The sequence below is a fragment of the Mustela lutreola genome, chromosome 1 (genome assembly GCF_030435805.1).
Source record: "Mustela lutreola isolate mMusLut2 chromosome 1, mMusLut2.pri, whole genome shotgun sequence".
NCBI classification, from domain to species: domain Eukaryota; kingdom Metazoa; phylum Chordata; class Mammalia; order Carnivora; family Mustelidae; genus Mustela; species Mustela lutreola.
Genome location: NC_081290.1, coordinates 163,442,050 through 163,461,508, shown reverse-complemented (window position 1 = coordinate 163,461,508; position 19,459 = coordinate 163,442,050). Strand labels below are relative to the sequence as shown.

The following is a 19,459-nucleotide window of genomic DNA, read 5'->3' as shown; positions in this document are numbered from 1 at the left end:
GGCTCAACCCCAGGACCCTGAGATCATGACTTAGAGCTTAACCGGCTGAACCCACCCAGGCACCCTCTTCTGGTATTGCCTTATTCATCCTTTCTCCCTTACATTTGGTGCTTTAGGATGTGTGTGGGGGTGGGGGGTGGGGGGGCTGTTAAAAAGTGATTGGCTTTTAAGGATAATTTAGAGTAAAAAAAAATTCTGAAGTTATGTTTAGAATAAAACCAATACACAGAAATCATTTCCTCTAAGCTGCCTTTGGGAAACATCCATCTTACTTTGCCGCTCTCGTTTCTACCTTATTCCAGGTTTCCTTCTCCTTTTCTCAGGACTGAGTGCATTAAGAAGAAAGGAAGCCACTTGATTTTCCCAAGTTTTTCTAAACAGAGCTCTAAAACGCACTGCTCCCTGCCTGAGTGAACTTCACTCAGTGAGAGGAGGAAGCGGGGCCGGGGGGGCTGCTGCTGAGGGGCCTGGAGACTGTGTCCCCCGCTCATCACGCTAAAAGGGCACAAAGCTTGGCAATCCCAAAAGAAGAAAGCGGATGATGGAGAATGAGAGATGTGTAAAAAGATCCGCTTTGGAAACCCGAGGAACCTAAAGTGGTGGTGTGACAAAGAAACCAGATTTTGATTAGGACAAATATTTAGGAAGAACTATATGCTACAAAGTATTCCTTCACCAGCTTAGTTATAAATATACAAACACAGGAAGTGAGCACATCATAACCCACATGCAAGGGGCTTCAGGGTGGACAGACACAGGGTCCCCGAAGGCTGAAAGTGATTTAAGCATGTTATTGGAACAGAATGGAGAAAGGCCAGGAAATTTCAGGAAGTCCTCTTATGCTGCCATGACCAGAATAAAAAACTTCACAAGGCTAAGTAGAGCCCATTAAATATTTACGCGTCTGTCTTTTTGAATCTCAGATCTAGGTAATAAAGCTTGTGCCGGGTGGAAAAGCTGGAATTTTAGGAGAAAGTGTGGGCGTAGTTCCTGGATTGGAAGCTGTGAAATCACTGGCAAAAAAGGCATGATTCCTCTTTCCGAAATTGCCCACGCCAAACCCTGATTACCATGGAGGCCAAAAAAAGGTGAGAGGTGGAATCAAAACTACCAATTAAAAGCCTGTGAGAACGGTGAGAAGGGCTGGCCTGGGTACTTTCCAGAAATAATACGGGGAAAGAGTTAGTTCCACACCTGGAAGGAGGAGGGCGCTCTTTGTCTTCCGAAGACCTGGCCACAGACCAACTCTTCCCCCTTCTCCTTTTTTTCAGGAGGAAAAAAAAAAAAAGCCCCCTTTCTCCTCCATTTAGTTGTTTATATGTATTTAGACAAGATGCCTGTCTTTTGTGGCCGTCACCATTATGTTCTGTGAGGAGACTTTGGTATTTTTCTCAGGGCAGAGATCCCTCTGAAGGCTGGGTTTTCTTGTTTAGGCTGCTTCTTTGGGTCTCTAACATGCAGCAGGCTGTTGACAGAAACAGTCAAGTGGCCGTGAAGTCTGGAGCCCAGAGGTAATTCACCTGCCAACCAGGATCAAGCTCAAAGGGCAAAGGTAGGAGGCCGAAGCGGCCCCCATCTGGGCTGTGGCATGGCTTAGTCCCGCTTAATGGACGCATTCAGAGATAGAGGCAACCCTGCACCAGGCAGGAGGAACGAATGGCTTGTTAAGAACAAAGGAAAATGCCTTGACAGGTCAACTCTCCTTTTGTTATGGGAGCCATCGGGCTCCCAAACAAGGTGGGGCTGGGGGGACACCTCAAGGTATTTGGTTTCATGCAGGCACTGGTGCTGCAGGCAAACAGCCCAATCTGCCATGTAGGCCTCTGGGAGAAAAGGACACTCCTTTGTCCTCTGGTGACCCTTCTGTAAGAAGACAGCCTGACTCTGATAGAGATGACGTTTGTGTCTCTGCTTCCAGACCAGTGTGAGCGCCAAAACCTGTGCAAACCATTAGCATTTCAGGATCTTGAAAAAAAAGAAGAAGAGCCACCAGTGCATTCCAGACTCGTGGGACAAATGCAAAACAGATAAGGAACAAAAATCCCGAGCCACTGCCTTTCGGCCCCGGTAACATGGGCAGCCATCGGAAATGTATTTACTTCTCTTCAATCAAGTGGAGTAAAATTTGGACATGGTTAGATGCCTTCAGTATTTCGTGTATTTACCCTCAGGCTCAAAGACCTGCATTCACCATATTACCTCAGAAATCACTGAAGTCAGTTCTCTCTCAACACGGTCATCCTATTCCTCCTGCTCTCCAAGCCCCGGGCCTCTGTGCTCACCCCGCACTCCCGTTTTGCTCTGTTAGTCCTTCAGCCCTCCCGGGACGTCTTTCCTAGGCTTCTTTTTGTTGCTAACAGCGGGTGCCTTCCTTCTCCATCTGTCTCTATCATCCGTTTTTTGGCTTATGTCTCAGGCCCACCTCACCCCCATCCCAGGGGAAATCTCTATTTTATATATTCTCAAGTTGCTGAAAAAAAGCTGTAGTTTCTAATAGGTACTAGTAACAATAGTGAGATTCACATTTCTCTGGAAATGAGCCGATGACTTTAAGCCTAGATCTAACTGCAGAATCATGTAATATCAAGTTAGTATTTTAATTACTATTTGTGAGAAAACATGCATAAAAAATTGGTTAATTCCAGTTTTTTGGGCTATGTTCATCGTTCACAGGTATCTTAAAATGATAACCCTGTCAAGAGTTGCCTCAGAATGGCTTTTATTGTTGACGCCAGGGTGGATACGACATGGCAGGAAATGCTTGTCCTTGGGAACTCCTGGGCTTTGGGGCTGCAGGACGCACAGAACCCTCCCTCCAGAATCCAGACAGCAGGGCTTTGTTACACGCACATAAATACGGCAAAGGCGAAGTGTTCAGTCAGACTCGGGCGATTTATTTTACTGAATTTAGATTCAAGTTCAACTAAGCTTTCATAACAGGTAACAAGATTCGAACATCGGAGAAAAATCCATGTCAGTCATAAGAAACCAAGACCCTATGGGCCAGTGGCTGAGCTTTCATCTCATTGGCTCTCAACACCCATCTGTGTGTTAAGTGTGGCAACGTGAGGTGGCCGAACACGGAAAATGATACGACACCACAACACCCCAAAGATGTATTCTTACCTTGAACAGAAAACATCACTTAAATTAAAAAACAAACAAACAAACAAAATGTTTAAAAGTTCTCCCTCGGTGTTTGTAACTCCTAACTGTAAAGTATCATCTCAGTAACCAAACAAAGAATTCTCCTGGGTTGGTCACATCATTCATTACTGAACAGGAAAATCAGTATCATGAAAAATGAAACACGGAAGTAGAAATAAATAAAATAATTTACATGTAGGTAGTTTTGCTGCATTGCACATAACCACACAAAATCCTAAAGCTGATTTTTTTTTTTTAAAGCTCAGAAAACACATTTGCCTTTCCAAGTTTCTTGTAAGTGATGCATGCGTCTTCTGAAGGAAAACTATGCAGGCCTGATATTTAAAATTTAAATACCTGTCAGTCTAGAATTTGCCTACCTGGACACGCAGGTGTGGACAATGAGTGGTGAACAAGCGGCCTTCCCAGCCTCCTGGGGGCCCAGGCCTAGCAGCCTGCAGCCTCTCCAGCTTACCCCCAGGCCTATGGCCAGCAGTTTAGGGTGAATATATGCAAAAAGCATTGGTATAAATGGGTATGCTTGTACTTTTGCTGTGATGTCCTTCAATGGACCATAAAATCTTTACTAGCATCCTCGGAAGGTTTAGAAAGAAGCATTGCACGGTATGAGGAGGGGACAACAGCATTTCCCATAGTGCTTCCAACAAAGCTCAACACAGAGTAGTTTTCTTCCACAAGGCTCTTAGCAAGTTTCTACCAGTCCAACTTCTTTTGCTTCCTATTCCAAGTATTCCGAGTTCCCTGCCTTCTTGGCCAGCCCTTAACTGATGTGAATTACTCTCCTGAATTAAGCTCCTCCCGGGCCTGCCTCGCAGCCTGGCCCTCCCTGGCATCAGAAAAACCCCTGTGCAGTCCTCTCGAGACTGCAGCCTTCTCAGCACCGTGCAGTGAGCCCGCTGGAATAGCACTTTTTCAGTCTGTGGGGGAAGGGCCTGTTTGCTGGCTTATGAGAAAACGGATCTTGAAAATAATCTAGAGGGAAAGATGAAGAAGTGGAATTCTGGTGCACACTCAAATATTTTAACATTTAAGTCTGTTCTCTTCTCTTGTCCATCTTTCCATTTCCACAAATGGCAACTAGCCTCCTGAATTAAGAGAGAATGCCAATGCACATCCTTTCATGAATGGGGTTGTTCGTGCAGGGGTCAGTGAACACTTTAAAGGGACATCTGTCCATAAAGGGACATTTAGTAAATATTTAGGCTCTACAGGTCACATACAGTTTCTGCTGCATTATTCTATCCCCCTCTGCCCCCACTTTTTTCCTTTGACCACCCTTTCAAAACTGAAAAACCATTTGTAGCTCAAGGCTCTTCTAGATTTTCCCTGTGGCCCATAAGTTTGCCAAGTCCTGGCTCCAGGGAGTTCTTTGGCAGGGGAACACGGGCACTTCACTGTGTAAAGCATAAGGCTGTTTGGGCCTCAGAGCCCTGATTTGGGGATTTCTTTTAGACAGTGAGGTAGGTCCTTGCTGAGGGATACTTAGAGCATGCATAAAGCAAAACTCCCATTTGTCTTGATTCTGCTCCCCGAATGGTACTGACAGGGCCCAAATGGCACCCTTTATTTAAAAGGTGGCAACTTATGGTGGGAAGCCTTAATTAAGGTCCATTTAAATCTGGGCCTGGGCTGGCTAATCCTTGCCTTGTTTTAAAGGCAAGATCACATACTCCAGGTGTCTGAAGAGTTTCATTTCCAGGTTACTTACTACCGCCAATGGTTGGTGGTAGAAAAGCTCAAGTGTGAACACGCTTCCTCTTCACCACTGATGCCACCCATAGTCTACAGAACAAACCCCATCTGGCAAGTCAAGAGGAAACACACCAGCTCACTCTACTTCTAGGGATACCTAAAACAGCTTGTCTGAGGCTGGGTCTTGATAAGGAACAACAGTATTTACCAGGGACCAAGCACTTCAAGAGCTGCAGACCAGTGTTTCGGAAGCCAGATCTCCCACAGGGACATTTACCTCCCTCCTCTCTGACACGAGAGGCTGTACCACCACGGAGCTCCTCCAACCTTCTGGGTATTCGTGAGACAAAGAGTCTAACAATAACTTTCTCACTGTTAGAATATTCATTTTGAAGAGCACAGTAAGAGAATTTGCTCTCTTTTCTGTATTTGTGATCTTTTCAAGTCATCAATAAATATACTTATGATATATGCCATTTTAAATAGTTAATAAACAAGATAAAAGTCCAATTTTTTTTTTTTTTTTAAGTTAAATAAAATCTTCAGGATCTGAAACCGTTCTCTAACAAATGATGTCAGGAGAAGAAGCTCTTGGTTCTCAAAATACACATTTGCTACCAACCAGGCCAGTTTAACTGTTCTGGGATTAAGAAATAGCATACGTATATACATACACACTCACAAAAAGAACTTTGTCTGAAAAATCTAGGTATGAGAATTCCCAAAGCCTCTAAACTAAACGAACAGGTAAAAAACAACTAATCTCACGTAAGCCAATCTAGTTGCTCTCTTTCGGTTTTTGTTTAAGATATTGAACCTGTTTTCTCAAATTGGGAGTTTATTTCTTGTATTAAAGCCAGAGCCTTCTCTTAGTCTGGATTTACAGTGGAACTACCACCATAGCCTCAACTATGACAGTAATAAAGCCAACCAGTCAAGCTAAGTATGGGGTCTCCAAGATAAAACCACTGAGATCATTTTTCATGAAGGAGGGGGGACACCAACTTGAATTGGAAGAAACTGGAGTGCGATTAAATCAGCAAAAGTGTACCACTAAGAAACAGTGACGTGTCTGCCTGTGGGTAGACACTAGCTCCAGTTCTAATGACCTCAACACTGGTGAAACTTGATGGATTTTCCAACTCACTCAAAGACATACTATTCTATGGCTGCTGAAAGGTGGGACTAAGAAAGTCATTATTTGTGTCAGGAAAGACAATGGTAATGGGGATTTTTCTACATAAAAATAATTGAAACAATAAATTCTAAAGTATGTGTTTTTTAAAAGAAAGACTACTGCATTCTCTCATCCTCTATCATTTCTCTCTCACACACTTGCACACATTGTCTCACACACATATTATCTCACATGGTTTCTCTCACACACATTCACACATACTCTCACACATTCTCTCACACACATTCTCTCTTACACACACACACACACACACACACACACAAACATACTGCTCTAGTCATTATTTCACATCTTCCAGGACTATTGGTTTTAAAAATAGTACCTCCTGGTGCCTATATCTTGGATGTAAATGGTTTTGATTTTTTAAGACTATGAAGAAACTATACAGGGACAGACCTGAACAATAAAAACAATGCATCACCCTGTGTAGGTCAGAGCTTTTGAGATAGACAAAAAGAGGACTATGATTCAGCCCATTGGGTTCTGTTTGGAGAAAGCATCAACCGTCAGCACTACCTTCTCTGATGGAGAACAGCTTTGCCATTCCCTTCACTATCCAAGTGCATGTTTCAAATGTAACACACCTCAAAGAAAAACAGAAAATCTCAGGTTGCTATCCTATGCAGCAAGAATGAAGTGATTTTCCCTTTTCCCTGCTCCTCAATTTAAAGCTGTAGACAAAACAGTGGAGCTTACAAACAATGGATTTCAGTTTCTGTTTCAAGGAACAAAAGGGCAAAGGAGAAACAAAACCAAGTGAGAATAAAGAGGAGAAACCCTGAGGCAAAAATGGCTTTTCCTTCAGAAAGTCTTCCAGGGCTCTCAAACGGCCTTCACAGGGCGCCAGCAATCTTCTGGGAAGGGAGGCCTTCCTCCAGCCAGAGGGCAGCAGTCGAGGCGCTGCGGGGCGTCCGCCGGTGAATGCGTCGCAGCCGCAGCAGGTACAGGAGGATGGAGAGCACGACCACCAGGAAGCAGCCTGAGAACAGGTAGTGATTGTAGACGAAGGAGAAGCCCCGCCAGTGAGCGTGACTGGCCCGGAAGGTCTCCTGCTGGATGTCCCTGCCCGCATGGATACAAAAGCAAACACCACACGTAAGCGAGACTGGGACTGACCAGGCCAAGCCACGTGGTGGAACAGGTGCGGGGTCTCTGGGACTCGGTTTCCTCACCTCCGAAAGGTAGGCCAACGTGGCCTAACAGAGGGTGATTGTAAGCAGTAACAAGAGAACGCGTGAGAGCGCATTTGTACATCTGCAGCAGTTACCGTCACTGTCATTTGGGAAATAAAACCCAGAATTTTAAACGGTGACAGTTTCCCTGACATACAGGAGCCACTGTGGAATGAGGGCCCCCGTCTGTGAGCAGTAATACCCACCACCCACAATGTCTGCAGGCAGCCCAGAGAAACGGACTGCCGGCACATGCTCCACTGGAAGAAGGGGGGGATCCCCCAAGAAGTGCATTTCTCGTTTATCAGTGCCCCGGGGTCAGCGGGCAGCAGATCTGTGAAGGGGAGCGGGAAAATGTCTGTCTTCACTTGCCGATCTCTGACTGGCATTTCCACTGGCCATGAATGCAGACAACAAACTACGGCAGTGTCTGTAGAACTTGCAACTTGGATCGTGGCGACACTTGGAGAGCTCTTAGACCACACTGTGGTAGTTTGCAAACACCTCAAAATGTCGACACACGTCACTGTACAGGAATTACGGGAAGTACTAGCTCTGCTGCCAGAACACATATTACTGTACCACAGATATGTCTTCTGTAATATTTTGATAAATATATTTCAATACGGCAGTTTCCTCTATACCCTATTTATTTACATATCTTAGGAGCAGTATTTTGAGGAGTCTGAAACCATAAAGATGAAGAGCCCCAGCATTAGCCCTTCTGTGCAGGGGTTGGGGAAAGATGCTTGACATAACCAAACACTTCTGTGCTGCATGTGATGGGACGGTGGCTGGGAAGGAAGCACGGGTGTGGCAGACCAAAGTCAAACTCCAGTCTGCGGTCCTGCCCGCAGCCAGCATGCTCCCCAAACACCTGCCAGCCCCAGCTGCCATGCGCTATCATAATGCAGAAAAGCCTGTTTTGTTTGATTCTTGTTACCAGATTTGCAGCCATACCTTAATGGTAAAAAACGGGTCCTGTAAAGGATTGCTCCGAGCGTCCACTGAACCTCCTTGTCATAAACTTGTAAGGCTGTCTTTAAATTTTTATAGTTGACAGGAAACGAAAAGCCCCTGTGAAACACTTCAAACATCCAAGCCGACTTGAAGCACTGATACCTAGAAACACCAAGCACAAACCTATGTGGGATTCACTTACTTGTCACCACAACCCGTTCGCTGGGACGGCCTTCCCCTGCCACCACGGTGGGTGCTGAGGCCTCACTAGGCTGGCGCTCCGAGCAGACAAACCAACTGTGTGCACTTCTAGTTGACGGACTTGGTTTGTACCCCTTGTCCCACAACCCAAAGAGTTCACCTACCAGAATCACTAAGCGCATGGAACTTGGTCTCAGTAGGATTTCACACCTTGCCATGACAGATATTTTTCTCCTCAGGCATTCCCTCATTTACTTTCTGATATATACTGAGCAAGTTCCAACTTCTTTGGACCTCAGTTTCTTTATTATAAAATGAGAAGGCAGAAGGGTCCTTTTCAGCTCTGATAGTGTAGGATTCTAAATATCAGAGGCTTACTTATTGCAAAGTGCTGGGCTAAGTTAGTAATGAGATATAATAGCAAGTAATAAGATACCCCATGTCACTTTAATGACTTATGAGGACAGGATCTTAAAAAGCAACAAATAATTATGAAATAAGGCAGAACCTGATAAATGCCACTAGGGAGACATATTGTGTCCTTTGGACACTGAGAGAGGGATGGAGTCTGCTTGAATGGGCAGAGGGAGACTCGACAAGGTCAGCATCTGACCTGACTCTGAGGTCTGGCCAGGACTTCAACAAAGCAGGGGGTGAACAGGGGAACTCTAGAACTGAATAAAACTGTCAGATACGTTTGCACACAAGTATCTGCTGTCCCGTTTGAAAGGAACCCAGGGTACAAGAGGAGAAACCGGGATCAATGAGGATGCAAAAGTAGGTTGGGGTCAGGGTGTGGCAAGCCAGGGGCCAACAATGAAGCATGGTTTCTGGAAAGCGTGTGGTTCAGCCACCCACTACTTACTTCAGCCGGTGGAGGTCGGCATGGGAAGCGTAGAGTCCGCGGTCAAAGCGTTCCCGCAAGATCGACCACTTTGTTGCACAATAATCCTGGAAGAAATTTCACCCCAAATAAATCATCGGTAAGGTGAAACAGTTTCTTCATTTTCAAAAGGGTTTACCAGATTCATATTTCTAACCAACAGATACTTCCAATCAGGCAATACAAACTTAATTTCTATATATAACGGGAAGACAAGATGCACAAGCTTCCAGCAGACACTGATGAGTGCATGTTCCATCTTAAAATGCTGCTGAAGTTTTTGTGACAGAGAATTTCACTGCCCATAACCAACCTCTTCAACACTGCTTACATTTCCCCCTGTGTGATTGCCTGTGCCAGGCAAACTTTTGGAACAGTGAAGTGGTGCTTTAGCTAGGTCAGAGTGGGTACCTGTTTCTGTGGCACCACAGTGCAAGGCTCTGGGAACACCAACAGGATTCCAAAAGGCCCGCATTTAGAAGGGAAAGATATGCCATCTTTTCCTGAAGTTATTTGTAATAATATTGATAGCTAACAGTTATGGAGCACTAAGTGCCTTTTCTGAACACAATACTTAAAGCCATTCCTTGGCATGGCTAGGACTCCAACCTCTATTTCAAGGATGAAGAAACGGAGGCTCTGAGAGATGGTGAAGCGTGCGAAAGGGGACACAGAACAACACTCGGTCTGGGGTGAGAGGCAAGGACAGGCATTTAGGGCAGAGCAAACACCGTGAACGAAGACAAGAGGGCAAGTAGCTTAGCTGCCCGGGAAACTAAGAGCTGTCTGCAGTGATGAGAGTAAAGGCATGCCGGGTGGGGAGAGGAGGCCCCCGAGAGGGGCAGACATCCAAAAGCATCTGCAATTTATCCTGGTATGAAGGAAGCTACTAAAGACTGTAAAAAGGAGAGGGGCCAGCACTTGCGTCTTGGACAGAACTCTCTGGGAGCGGCATGAGGCATGAACGGTGGAGGGACACCAGAGGCAAGAAGATCGACTGGGAGGTTCCTGCAGGTGACAGCCACAGGCCTCACTAGGGCAGTGAGAGCAGGACGCAAAGCAGGGAAGGCTTTGAGAGAGGATATGCATGAAGTAATGTGCTTGTTGACTGATTGTGGGGCGTGTGTGGCGAGGCTGGAATGGATGGCAGGGAGAAGCCTAGAACTCGAGTTTTGGGAGGTGGACTAGATGGTCAGGGATGCCATTAACCCAGACAGCATCACAGAATGAGGGAACAGAGAGAAAATGGTGGGTCTGTTTTGGGTCATGAAATCTAGGCAGGGGTCAGGCCTGGAGCCTCTTCTTGACAGGCAGTGGCAGCAACTCATGAGCATGGATGAGACCATCAAAGAGCCTGAAGGTCCAAGGGCCAAAGGTGGCTGTTGGGGATCACCCAGGGTTAAGGGGTATAAAGGTGGGGAACCCTTGAAAGAGCCGAAGCCACCATCAGAAAGGGAGGAGCCAGCAAGAGAACAGGGGTCCTGACAGCTAAGCGACAGAAAGGCTGCTGGGAGTGGCCAGATCATGGCTACATTATCTCCTCGAAGTACACAAGTCTGTCACCTGGAAGCCACTGATGCTCAGAGTGGCTCATGGAGTGGTGGGCAGAAGTCAGTGGACTTCTCACTCCTACTGGGACTGCATCTCTTGTTCAACCAAGGGAACAGGGTCCCCAGCAGGCTGCCCTACATCCTTCCATCCTCCACCCTCCCCTTCTCTTGACTCAGGCCTCTCAAAGTGCAGGAGGGACAGAAGCTGCCACTGTCCACATGAGTCTCTCAAAAGCATGCAGAGGAAGAGGATGTCTTTGAAGGTTACCTTTGCAGCTTTAGTAAACGTAGCAGCATTGTAATCCCCCCCCATTCGTAACACATCTTCAGTGCAATAGTAGAACTCCGAAAAGCCATAGAATTCACTGTTTTGGAAGTGAATTGGGGGCTGGTAGACACCGTTGAGGGAAGTCTGTGTCTCATTCGTTTTATTCATGAAAGGCTGGATGGTCTCTCGACATAGGTCAAAGTCTCCTGTTCCCCGGAGGTACATGGTCTGTCCATTTTGCTGGATTTCATCTTTAATGTCTAGGGGTAAGCAGGGGTCCAGGTATGGAGTATCAGGAGCCAGACCCGTCTGTTTCCCCAGGAGCCTACAGGACAAAGAGAAACTTGATTTGAGACTGACAGAAAACCGTTTTTTGAAGAAGCAGCTGCAGGTCAGTGTTTCTCAAGACATTCTATGGACCATGAGCTCAGCAAGGTGTTCTGTGGGAATGAAAATGGATTCTGGGGTCATAAGGTTAGGGAAACAGGTTCTTGAACCCCTCTTGGAGATTCACCATCCATGCACATGCGTAGGGCAGACACTGTAACAGGGTCCAGTGAAACAGCTACCTGGTGAGATGATCAGTGCTTTCAGTACCCAGGAATGTTGGCCTGTTTGGGTGCCTATGCTCCTCTTGGTTTCAAGTTCACTGCAGCTGAATGCCTACCAACTGTGTCATTCCCAATCCTGTTCTGCCACTAGAGCCTATGGGTTTCAGTGTATAGAGATGAAATGTGACTGTGGAAAAAGGTCATTGGCCCCAGGCTCCATGCCTTGGAGGCAAGGTGCTTACTTGAAAACTACTATCAAACTCAGTACTAGCAAAGTTGAAAAAAATTGGGAAAATCTAGAAGAACTGGTATCAAGTTGCTTCACAAATGTTTGCTAAGCCCTTGGTAGTCTTTAAAGAAGCCAAATGACACTGAGATGAGCAGATGCAGGGCAGGCCAGAGCTATGATGGCGGTAGCCTAAGAAAAAAAAGCTGTGACGGCGGTAGCCTAAGGAAAAAAAGCTGTGACGGCGGTAGCCTAAGAAAAGACCTCAGTCTGGAACAAAGACTGGCCCATGAATACCTAAGCTAAAACAAAGTGCTTACAGTTACATTCCATTTTGGATTCTACTTTAACTGATTTTTAAAAATTAATCAACTATTGGTCCCAATTGCTACAGATAAGAGTTTCTATTGTTAATTCAAGGTTCTGAGACATTCCATGGACAAGATATCTTAACTGTCCTCTGAAATCACTTCCCGATGTGATTTCCCTGCACTAAGATCTGTCGTCCCCTGTACATACTCACTGCTAAGCCACTGAGGAACCGGAAAGAGCTCACAACCACTGGGTTTACTTTAGTGTTTGATACTGTGACATCACATGGGCCTAAAAAGGTGTTTAAATTTTATTATCCGTCACTCGAATGACAAGTTTTTTATTCCTAAGATCAAGGCAACTTAAAATGCACTTGAATGTAATAAATTAAGGTCTTTGCCATTAATTAAAAATATCTTATTTTAAAAACTCAGTTGCTATTGATGGCGAAGAGATAACTATATATTTCAAGGCTCAATTCCTCACATATATAAAAAATGATGACTAATGTTTATAATCATTATAAAAGTCCAAGATGGCTTAGTCAGCAAAGCGTCCAACTCCTGATTTCAGTTCAGGTCATGATCTTGGGGTTGTGTGATAGAGCCCCTCATCAGCCTGCACACTCTGTCCAGAGTCTGCTTGAGATTCTCTCTCCCTCTGTCCCTCCCCCTGCTCACACACACTCACTCTAAATACATAAATAAAATCTTAAAAAAATAAGTCTGAGACTAGTCAAATGTACTTCAACACTACTGTTTTTAGCTGCCCTACAACTACATTAAGAAGGGCCACTGAACTGTCATACAAGTTTGACATTAAAGCCAATTACTAAAATTTAGCATTGCAGGTGTTTCTCTGAAGTTCTAACTCAAACATCACTAAAGAAGTATTCCTATATAAGACTATTATAAAAAATAATTATACCAAAATGTAGTATATTATATACTACATTTAAAAGAAACTATGGGACTACCAATCTCTTAATTAACACCATTCAATTAATGTCTGAGCAGAAGAAGAACAAGTTTTTACGGCTCTTCCTATTCACATATGTGAATTTCTGGAAGATGTGGTACTGAATGGCTGTGTCTTGGTCTTTCTTAAAGTTCAGGCCTCCACAATTTTGTTAAGATTAAACTGATCAAGGAACTATATACTACCATTTATCTCTACAAATTGGGATTTTTTTCCCCTTCAAAACCAATCATCAAAACAAGAAAAACTAAACACAGTAATTAACAGGATATCTTATATAACTCCACATTTCAGGTATTTTTATTCATCCAAACAGCTTTGCTTTTCTTATGCCCCAATTTCAAATAAATAATTGCTATATACTTAAACTTATAAATTTAAACTAATTAAAGTGCTGATTTAGGGACACCTGAGTGGCTCAGTCAGTGAAGCGTCTGCCTTCAGCTCAGGTCATGATCCCAGGATGCTGGGATTGAGTCCTGCCTCGGGCTCCTTGCTTGGTGGGGAGGCTGCTTCTCCTTTTCCCTCTGCCTGCTGCTCCCCCTGCCTTTACTCTCTCTCTGACAAATAAATACAATACAATAATGTTGCTTTTATTTGTTTTATATATTTTATATAGCAGAATTTTTTATAAACTCAGTTTTTTGGGTTTTTTTCCGTAAAAATCAGGGCAATTTTATTTATGATGATGTAAATTTAGGGTGACATAAATACCTAAGACTCCACGTTTGGATGCATGGGTGAGATAAGGACCGAGCCCAGGCCTTCTGCTTCTCCTTGGGATTCCTGGGGGCAAACTTCTCTTGCAGTGTCTTCCATATGTCTTTATTCATTTCCTTAAACTCTCTCAAGTTGTTTGTGGACAGGATCAGCTTGTACTCCTCCATGAACAGGCTGCTGAAGCTTGTGTCTCTGGGACGAGGGTACTTGTGTTTGTAATAGTTCAAATGGAGTTGTGCTAAGCTCTCATACATCTGACCACAGGCCTTAGGTTCTGGAATATGGGTGTTCTCTCCATCCTTAAAGGCCTGTCTTACCCTGTGCCGCAGATAAGTGCCCAAGTCCCAGCCCTATTTGCTCTCATCCACTGGCCAATCCTCACAGAGCTTAGGGAAATGCTCATAGCAGCTGGTCACAATTTTGGGCCCCTCATAAACACATTTTTTAAAGTTTCACTGCTAAAAATGTTTAAAATCACTAACTTAGACTTGTAGATCACTTCTTTCTCTCTGGTCTTATCCACTAACTGACTGCACAGGCTGGTTTTCCAGAACACCACCAGAACATCAGGTAATCCCTTTCCATCCTCAATGACAATCTGATCATCACTTACTGGAGGCCTCTGGGACATCTGCAGAGGCCCAGGTGCTGAGTTTCCCAAGGGCTCTGCAATGTGAAATACACTACCCAGGGCTCAAAACTGCCTCAATACATTAATAGTGAAATCTCTAATCTACGGAGGTGTGGGTCTGAGGGAGAGATCTTCCTTCGGAAGCTGGAAGGGTTCAGAGCCAAAGACATATGCTGTCCCTTCATTTCTCAGCAGCCAGGGGAGTCAAAAGCTGACAGTGCTGATATACTTCTGTTGCTTGAGGTCTCCCTGCTTTGCCTGGATATGTTTTCTATGAGGAGGTACCAAGGTTTGAAAGTTAATGCTACGAAGTGGAAGGTGCTTTACCTGTTCTTTTGAACTGTGCTGGCAAATATTCGGTCTTCGTACCTCTGTCGAGCAGCATTGCCACCAAACCCAAGAAATGTGGCCACATAGACTCGGTATACATGCTCAGTTTGGTGAACATCACATCCCAAGTTAAATTCAGCTAACAAGTTCTTAGCTACTTCTTCCTGCAGGTGCAAGGATAAAAGACTTCACTATTTAAAGCAATACAAAAACAATAACCTCCTGTGAAAAAGGATCTAAAAAGATTCCCATCTAAAAGCAGCAAAAATGTCTGCTTCTACCTTTCCCAAGGACCCTTCCAAGCATCCTTCTGAATTCAATATGACAATTCTGACTTAAGAAATTCCAGATGTGCTGCACATCTGTGATACTGTTGCTTTTTGGAAAGGGAAGTTCATACCCTCCGATGTAATATATGTACTTTGGAAAGACATAGCTCATACCCTCCAATGTAGTATATGTACTTATGGAAGCCTATGTTTTAGAAATAATTCTAAACATTTTAAAGTCTCTACATACAAAGATGACCTCTGTGTCCTGTGAGAGAAAAAAACAAGTGTCATCTAAATCTACAACTCTGGGGCACCTGGGTGGCTCGGTTAAGTGTCTACCTTTGACTCAGATCCTGACTTTGGGATCTTGGGATCAAGCCTGCATCAGGCTCCCTGTTCAGCGCGGGGTCTGCTTCTCCCTGTCCCTCCGTCCCTATGCCCCTGCTCCTGCGCTCTCTCTCTTGCTCTCTTTCTCAAATAAATAATAAAATCTTTAAAAAAAATTATTTTTAAGATTAAAAAAATCTACAACTCCAAGGAGGGCTTAGTTCATTATGGTAATCAATAGTATGTGGAAGAACATGCTTATGCGCTATTAAACGAGGGACACAAAATTATATAAACAGTAAGATTACAACAACCATATTTGAAAAAAAAACTATAAATACAGAAAAATGAATGAAAAGAAATACACCAAAATGCTAACAGTGATTGTTTTTGGATGACACACCCATAGAAAAGTTTTAACCCTGATTTTTCAGTATTTTTTTCGAAACTTGCTTTCTGTGTATTTTTTACTTTGTCTTGAGGGGGAAAACACGACTTTTAACAAAAGGTATAATAGTTTCTAGAGGCATGCGGGGATGAGAAGCAGGACACAGATATCGTTGTATTTGAATTTACAAAGCATTTCTGTAAAGAGCTTAATAAATACGCCAGTAACAGTGAACACTAGGCAGCTGGCAGTACATCAGCTATGTTATATGCACTATCTCATCTCAGCCTTATAAAAGCCCCATGTGAGAGCTGCCTGCATGGACCTCTACAGATGAAGAACCTGCCTCCCAGGAGTTAAATGATATGCTTAAGGTCGCGTTTAGCGAGGCTCACGTGACAATGGAGGCCAGGCTTTTTTAACCACTACACCACACTAGGGGGAAGTGCAGGAAACCAGGTTTTAGTAAGAATTTACATCTGAGTGGAAAGAGAGTCTTAAAGATGTGTAGCAGTTCAGGAACACATCTGGAAACTTTCCTGGTGCTCTCTAGACAAGGCTGCCCAGCCTATTGGGAAACTATTGGTAGTGACTACGGGCCCTGAGGGGCACGGGAGAAAACAGTGGAAACCCTAAGTTCAGAAATGTGCAAACAGTGCATACAAACCTCAATTTTTTCTAGAAAAGTCAAAAGCTGTCTGAGCCTTGAAAGAAACCCCAGTATATTCCCCAACATTAACTTAAGAAATGTGATGCTATTACATTATGTTTTATAGTATCTGTTGAGAAAAGAAGTGACTGAAGAGAAAATACAAAAAAAAAAAATTCAAGCATGTGACTAAAATTTATACCAAACAAAAACGCCCAGTTCAGAAAACAAACCGGCTGACTTCAATGAACAAACACAAACGGCTTAGCGGAGGTTTGCGTGGCTTTCTCCTGACTCCGTTCTCCTGGGTTGGGAAGGTAGGGCCTCAGCAAGCATAGTAAAGATGTGTTCAGACTCAGAAAACAAGACAAAAATGGATGGAGACATGTTAAAGGAAAACCAAACCAAACAGAAGAAAATTTGTACGGATAGTAACCTGCTGTGAGGAGGCAAAGCTTACAGTTTTGGGAACTTCGTACGCTATCTGAGTCGACACGCCGCCCATGTCCAGAATACCGGCTGTCCTTTTACGGAGAATAGCTTCCCTGCTTTCACTACCAGGAATGTTAACCTCCACAACTGCCTCCTCATCTGCAAATAACAAGAAATATCTGTTGGAACAGAACCAACCTGGAAAATGGGGATCTTCTTGTGAGTCCCTTTGTTTCCATGGTGCTTATCTTAAGCCCATCTGGGCAAACTCAGCCTACTCCTCCCACCTATAGTCAAATTCATAGTGGGAAAGAGCAGCCCTCTCTCTACTCCTACCCACTTAGCTGTGTCACAAAACTTGGCTCCTGGGGGTGCCTGGGTGGCTCAGTCAGTTAAGTGTGTCTGCCTTCAGATCAGGTCATGATCCCAGGGTTCTGGGATCAAGTCCCACATCAGGCTCTCTGCTCAGCGGGAAGTCTGCTCCTTCCACTCCCTCTGTTCCTGACTCATGCTGTCTCAAATAAATAAAATCTTTTTTTTTTTTTTTTAAGATTATTTATTTATTTATTTGACAGAGAGAGAGAGAGATCACAAGTAGGCAGAGAGGCAGGCAGAGAGAGAGAGAGAGAGAAGGAAGCCCTAGACTCCCCACTGAGCAGAGAGCCCGATGCAGGACTCGATCCCAGGACCCTGGGATCATGACCTGAGCCAAAGGCAGAGGCTTTAACCCACTGAGCCACCCAGGCGCCCTCAAGTAAATAAAATCTTTAAAAAACAAAACTTAGCCCCCTTTTTATCCTTTGGGATTAGACAGAACAGCCTCATTTCCAGTCAGACAAGTTGGTTGGAAACATGATACTTACCATCCTCAATATGCTCGAATCGTCCAAGGACAAAATTAATGCCAATCCAAGCATACACACCTACAGACATTTCACAGGGGGAAGATAAGAAGGATAAAGTTCTAAGATAATTTTTATAACTTTTATCCATGCAGTTAGCACAAACAACTCATCTACTTTACTCCCTGACAACCTATGAACACATTATCTGAAATAAAGCATCCCTGATAATGTATTTTGTATTCTCCTAGTGGCTTTCCAAGAACTTTCAACTTTAAAATGTATAATTCTTATCATTTACATGGGTAAAAATAGAATTCCCTCAATGCCAGCTTTCACTTGGAACTTTTTTGAAATAATGGAGTTTTTACTTCATGAAGTTAAGCCTAGCAACAGCAAGCTTGAAAAAAACACATTAACTCTGACTCTTCCAGTTCCTTCATCCCTTGCTTTCACTCAGTTGCCAAGCCTCGTTCCCCTTCTACATTCCCTCTATCCAGTCTTTACCCACTTCACTTCCACCTTGATTTAAGCTGTTACAGAGACCTAGTCAATCTCCCTGTCCTCATCCCCCACTCCAACCCATGCTATTCTCTGCTATTGGCCTGACCTCTAGAACAAAGGGCAAACGCCCCACAGCCTGACAATCCAAGACCTCTTGGATAAAACCTTTTTGTTTTTCTTGAATAAATCAGACATGTAACATTGTGTAACTTTAAGGTGTACATTGTATTACTTTGATAGGTCTATACACTGTGGTACAATTGCCCTTGCCAAGTTACATACAGTATTACTGCCTATACTCATTATACTGTCCACTAGAACTCTATGGCTTGTTACTCATTCCAAGTTTGCACCTTTAAACACCATCGATCTTATCAACCCCCATTCCCTGTTAACCACCATTTTATTCCATTTTTCTCATAGGTTTGACTTTTTCAGATTCTACAAGTAAGCGACATCAAACAGTACTGTCTTTCTCCGTTGGACTTATCTCACTTAGGATCATGTGTTCAAGGTCCATCCATCTTGTCACCAATGGCAGGATATCCTCCTTTCTCATGGCTGAATATTACATTGTGTATATGTACTACATCATTTTTAACCGTTCATGCATTGATGGACCCTTGGGTTGTTTCTCTAACTTGGGTTCTTGTAACTAACACTGTGATAAACATGGGAATGCAGACATCCTATTGAAATCCAGTTTTCATTTTCTTTGGGTATATATCTGGAAATGTAATTACTGGATTGTATGGTACACCTAACCAATTTTTTGAGGAACCTCCACATTGTTCTCTGTAGTGCCTGGGCCAATTTACACTCCCACTTACAACGTATAAGGCCTTTTCACCACATTCTTGCCAGCACCTGCTACCTTGTCTTCTCAATGACAGCCATTCTAACAGGTATGAGATAAAATCTCACTATGGTTTTGCTTTGCATTTCCTTGACATTAGTGATGCTGAGCATCTTTTTGTGTGCCGTTGGCCATTTTGCTGTCCTTTTTGGAAAATGTCTATTTAGGTTTTTTTGTTTGTTTGTCTTAAAGATTTATTTATTTGAGAGCAAGTGAGCAAGGATGGGGGGAGGAGCAGAGGGAGAGAGAGAATCTCAAGCAGACTCCCTGCTGAGCACAGAGCCCAATGTGGGGCTCCATCTCACATTCCGAGATCACAACCTGAGATCATGACCTGAGCTGAAACCAA

General features: G+C 43.9%; 1 protein-coding gene across 3 annotated transcripts in view; it reads right to left on the bottom strand.

The window, feature by feature from the left end:
* Positions 1-2,873: 2,873 nt before the first annotated feature.
* Positions 2,874-19,459, bottom strand: part of ENTPD4 (ectonucleoside triphosphate diphosphohydrolase 4) — a 37,498-nt gene continuing 20,912 nt past the window's right edge. For 2 of the 3 annotated variants that reach the window (XM_059178089.1, XM_059178078.1), the window contains 7 exons: positions 17,772-17,831; positions 16,913-17,067; positions 14,838-15,004; positions 11,093-11,417; positions 9,257-9,342; positions 8,191-8,352; positions 2,874-7,120 (listed from right to left, as the gene is read on the bottom strand). In XM_059178089.1, coding sequence (XP_059034072.1) covers positions 6,892-7,120; positions 8,191-8,352; positions 9,257-9,342; positions 11,093-11,417; positions 14,838-15,004; positions 16,913-17,067; positions 17,772-17,831 — 1,184 coding nt within the window. In that variant the 3' untranslated portion in view covers positions 2,874-6,891. The remainder of the gene's footprint in view (positions 7,121-8,190; positions 8,353-9,256; positions 9,343-11,092; positions 11,418-14,837; positions 15,005-16,912; positions 17,068-17,771; positions 17,832-19,459) is intronic. The other variant, XM_059178096.1, reaches the window with a different exon arrangement.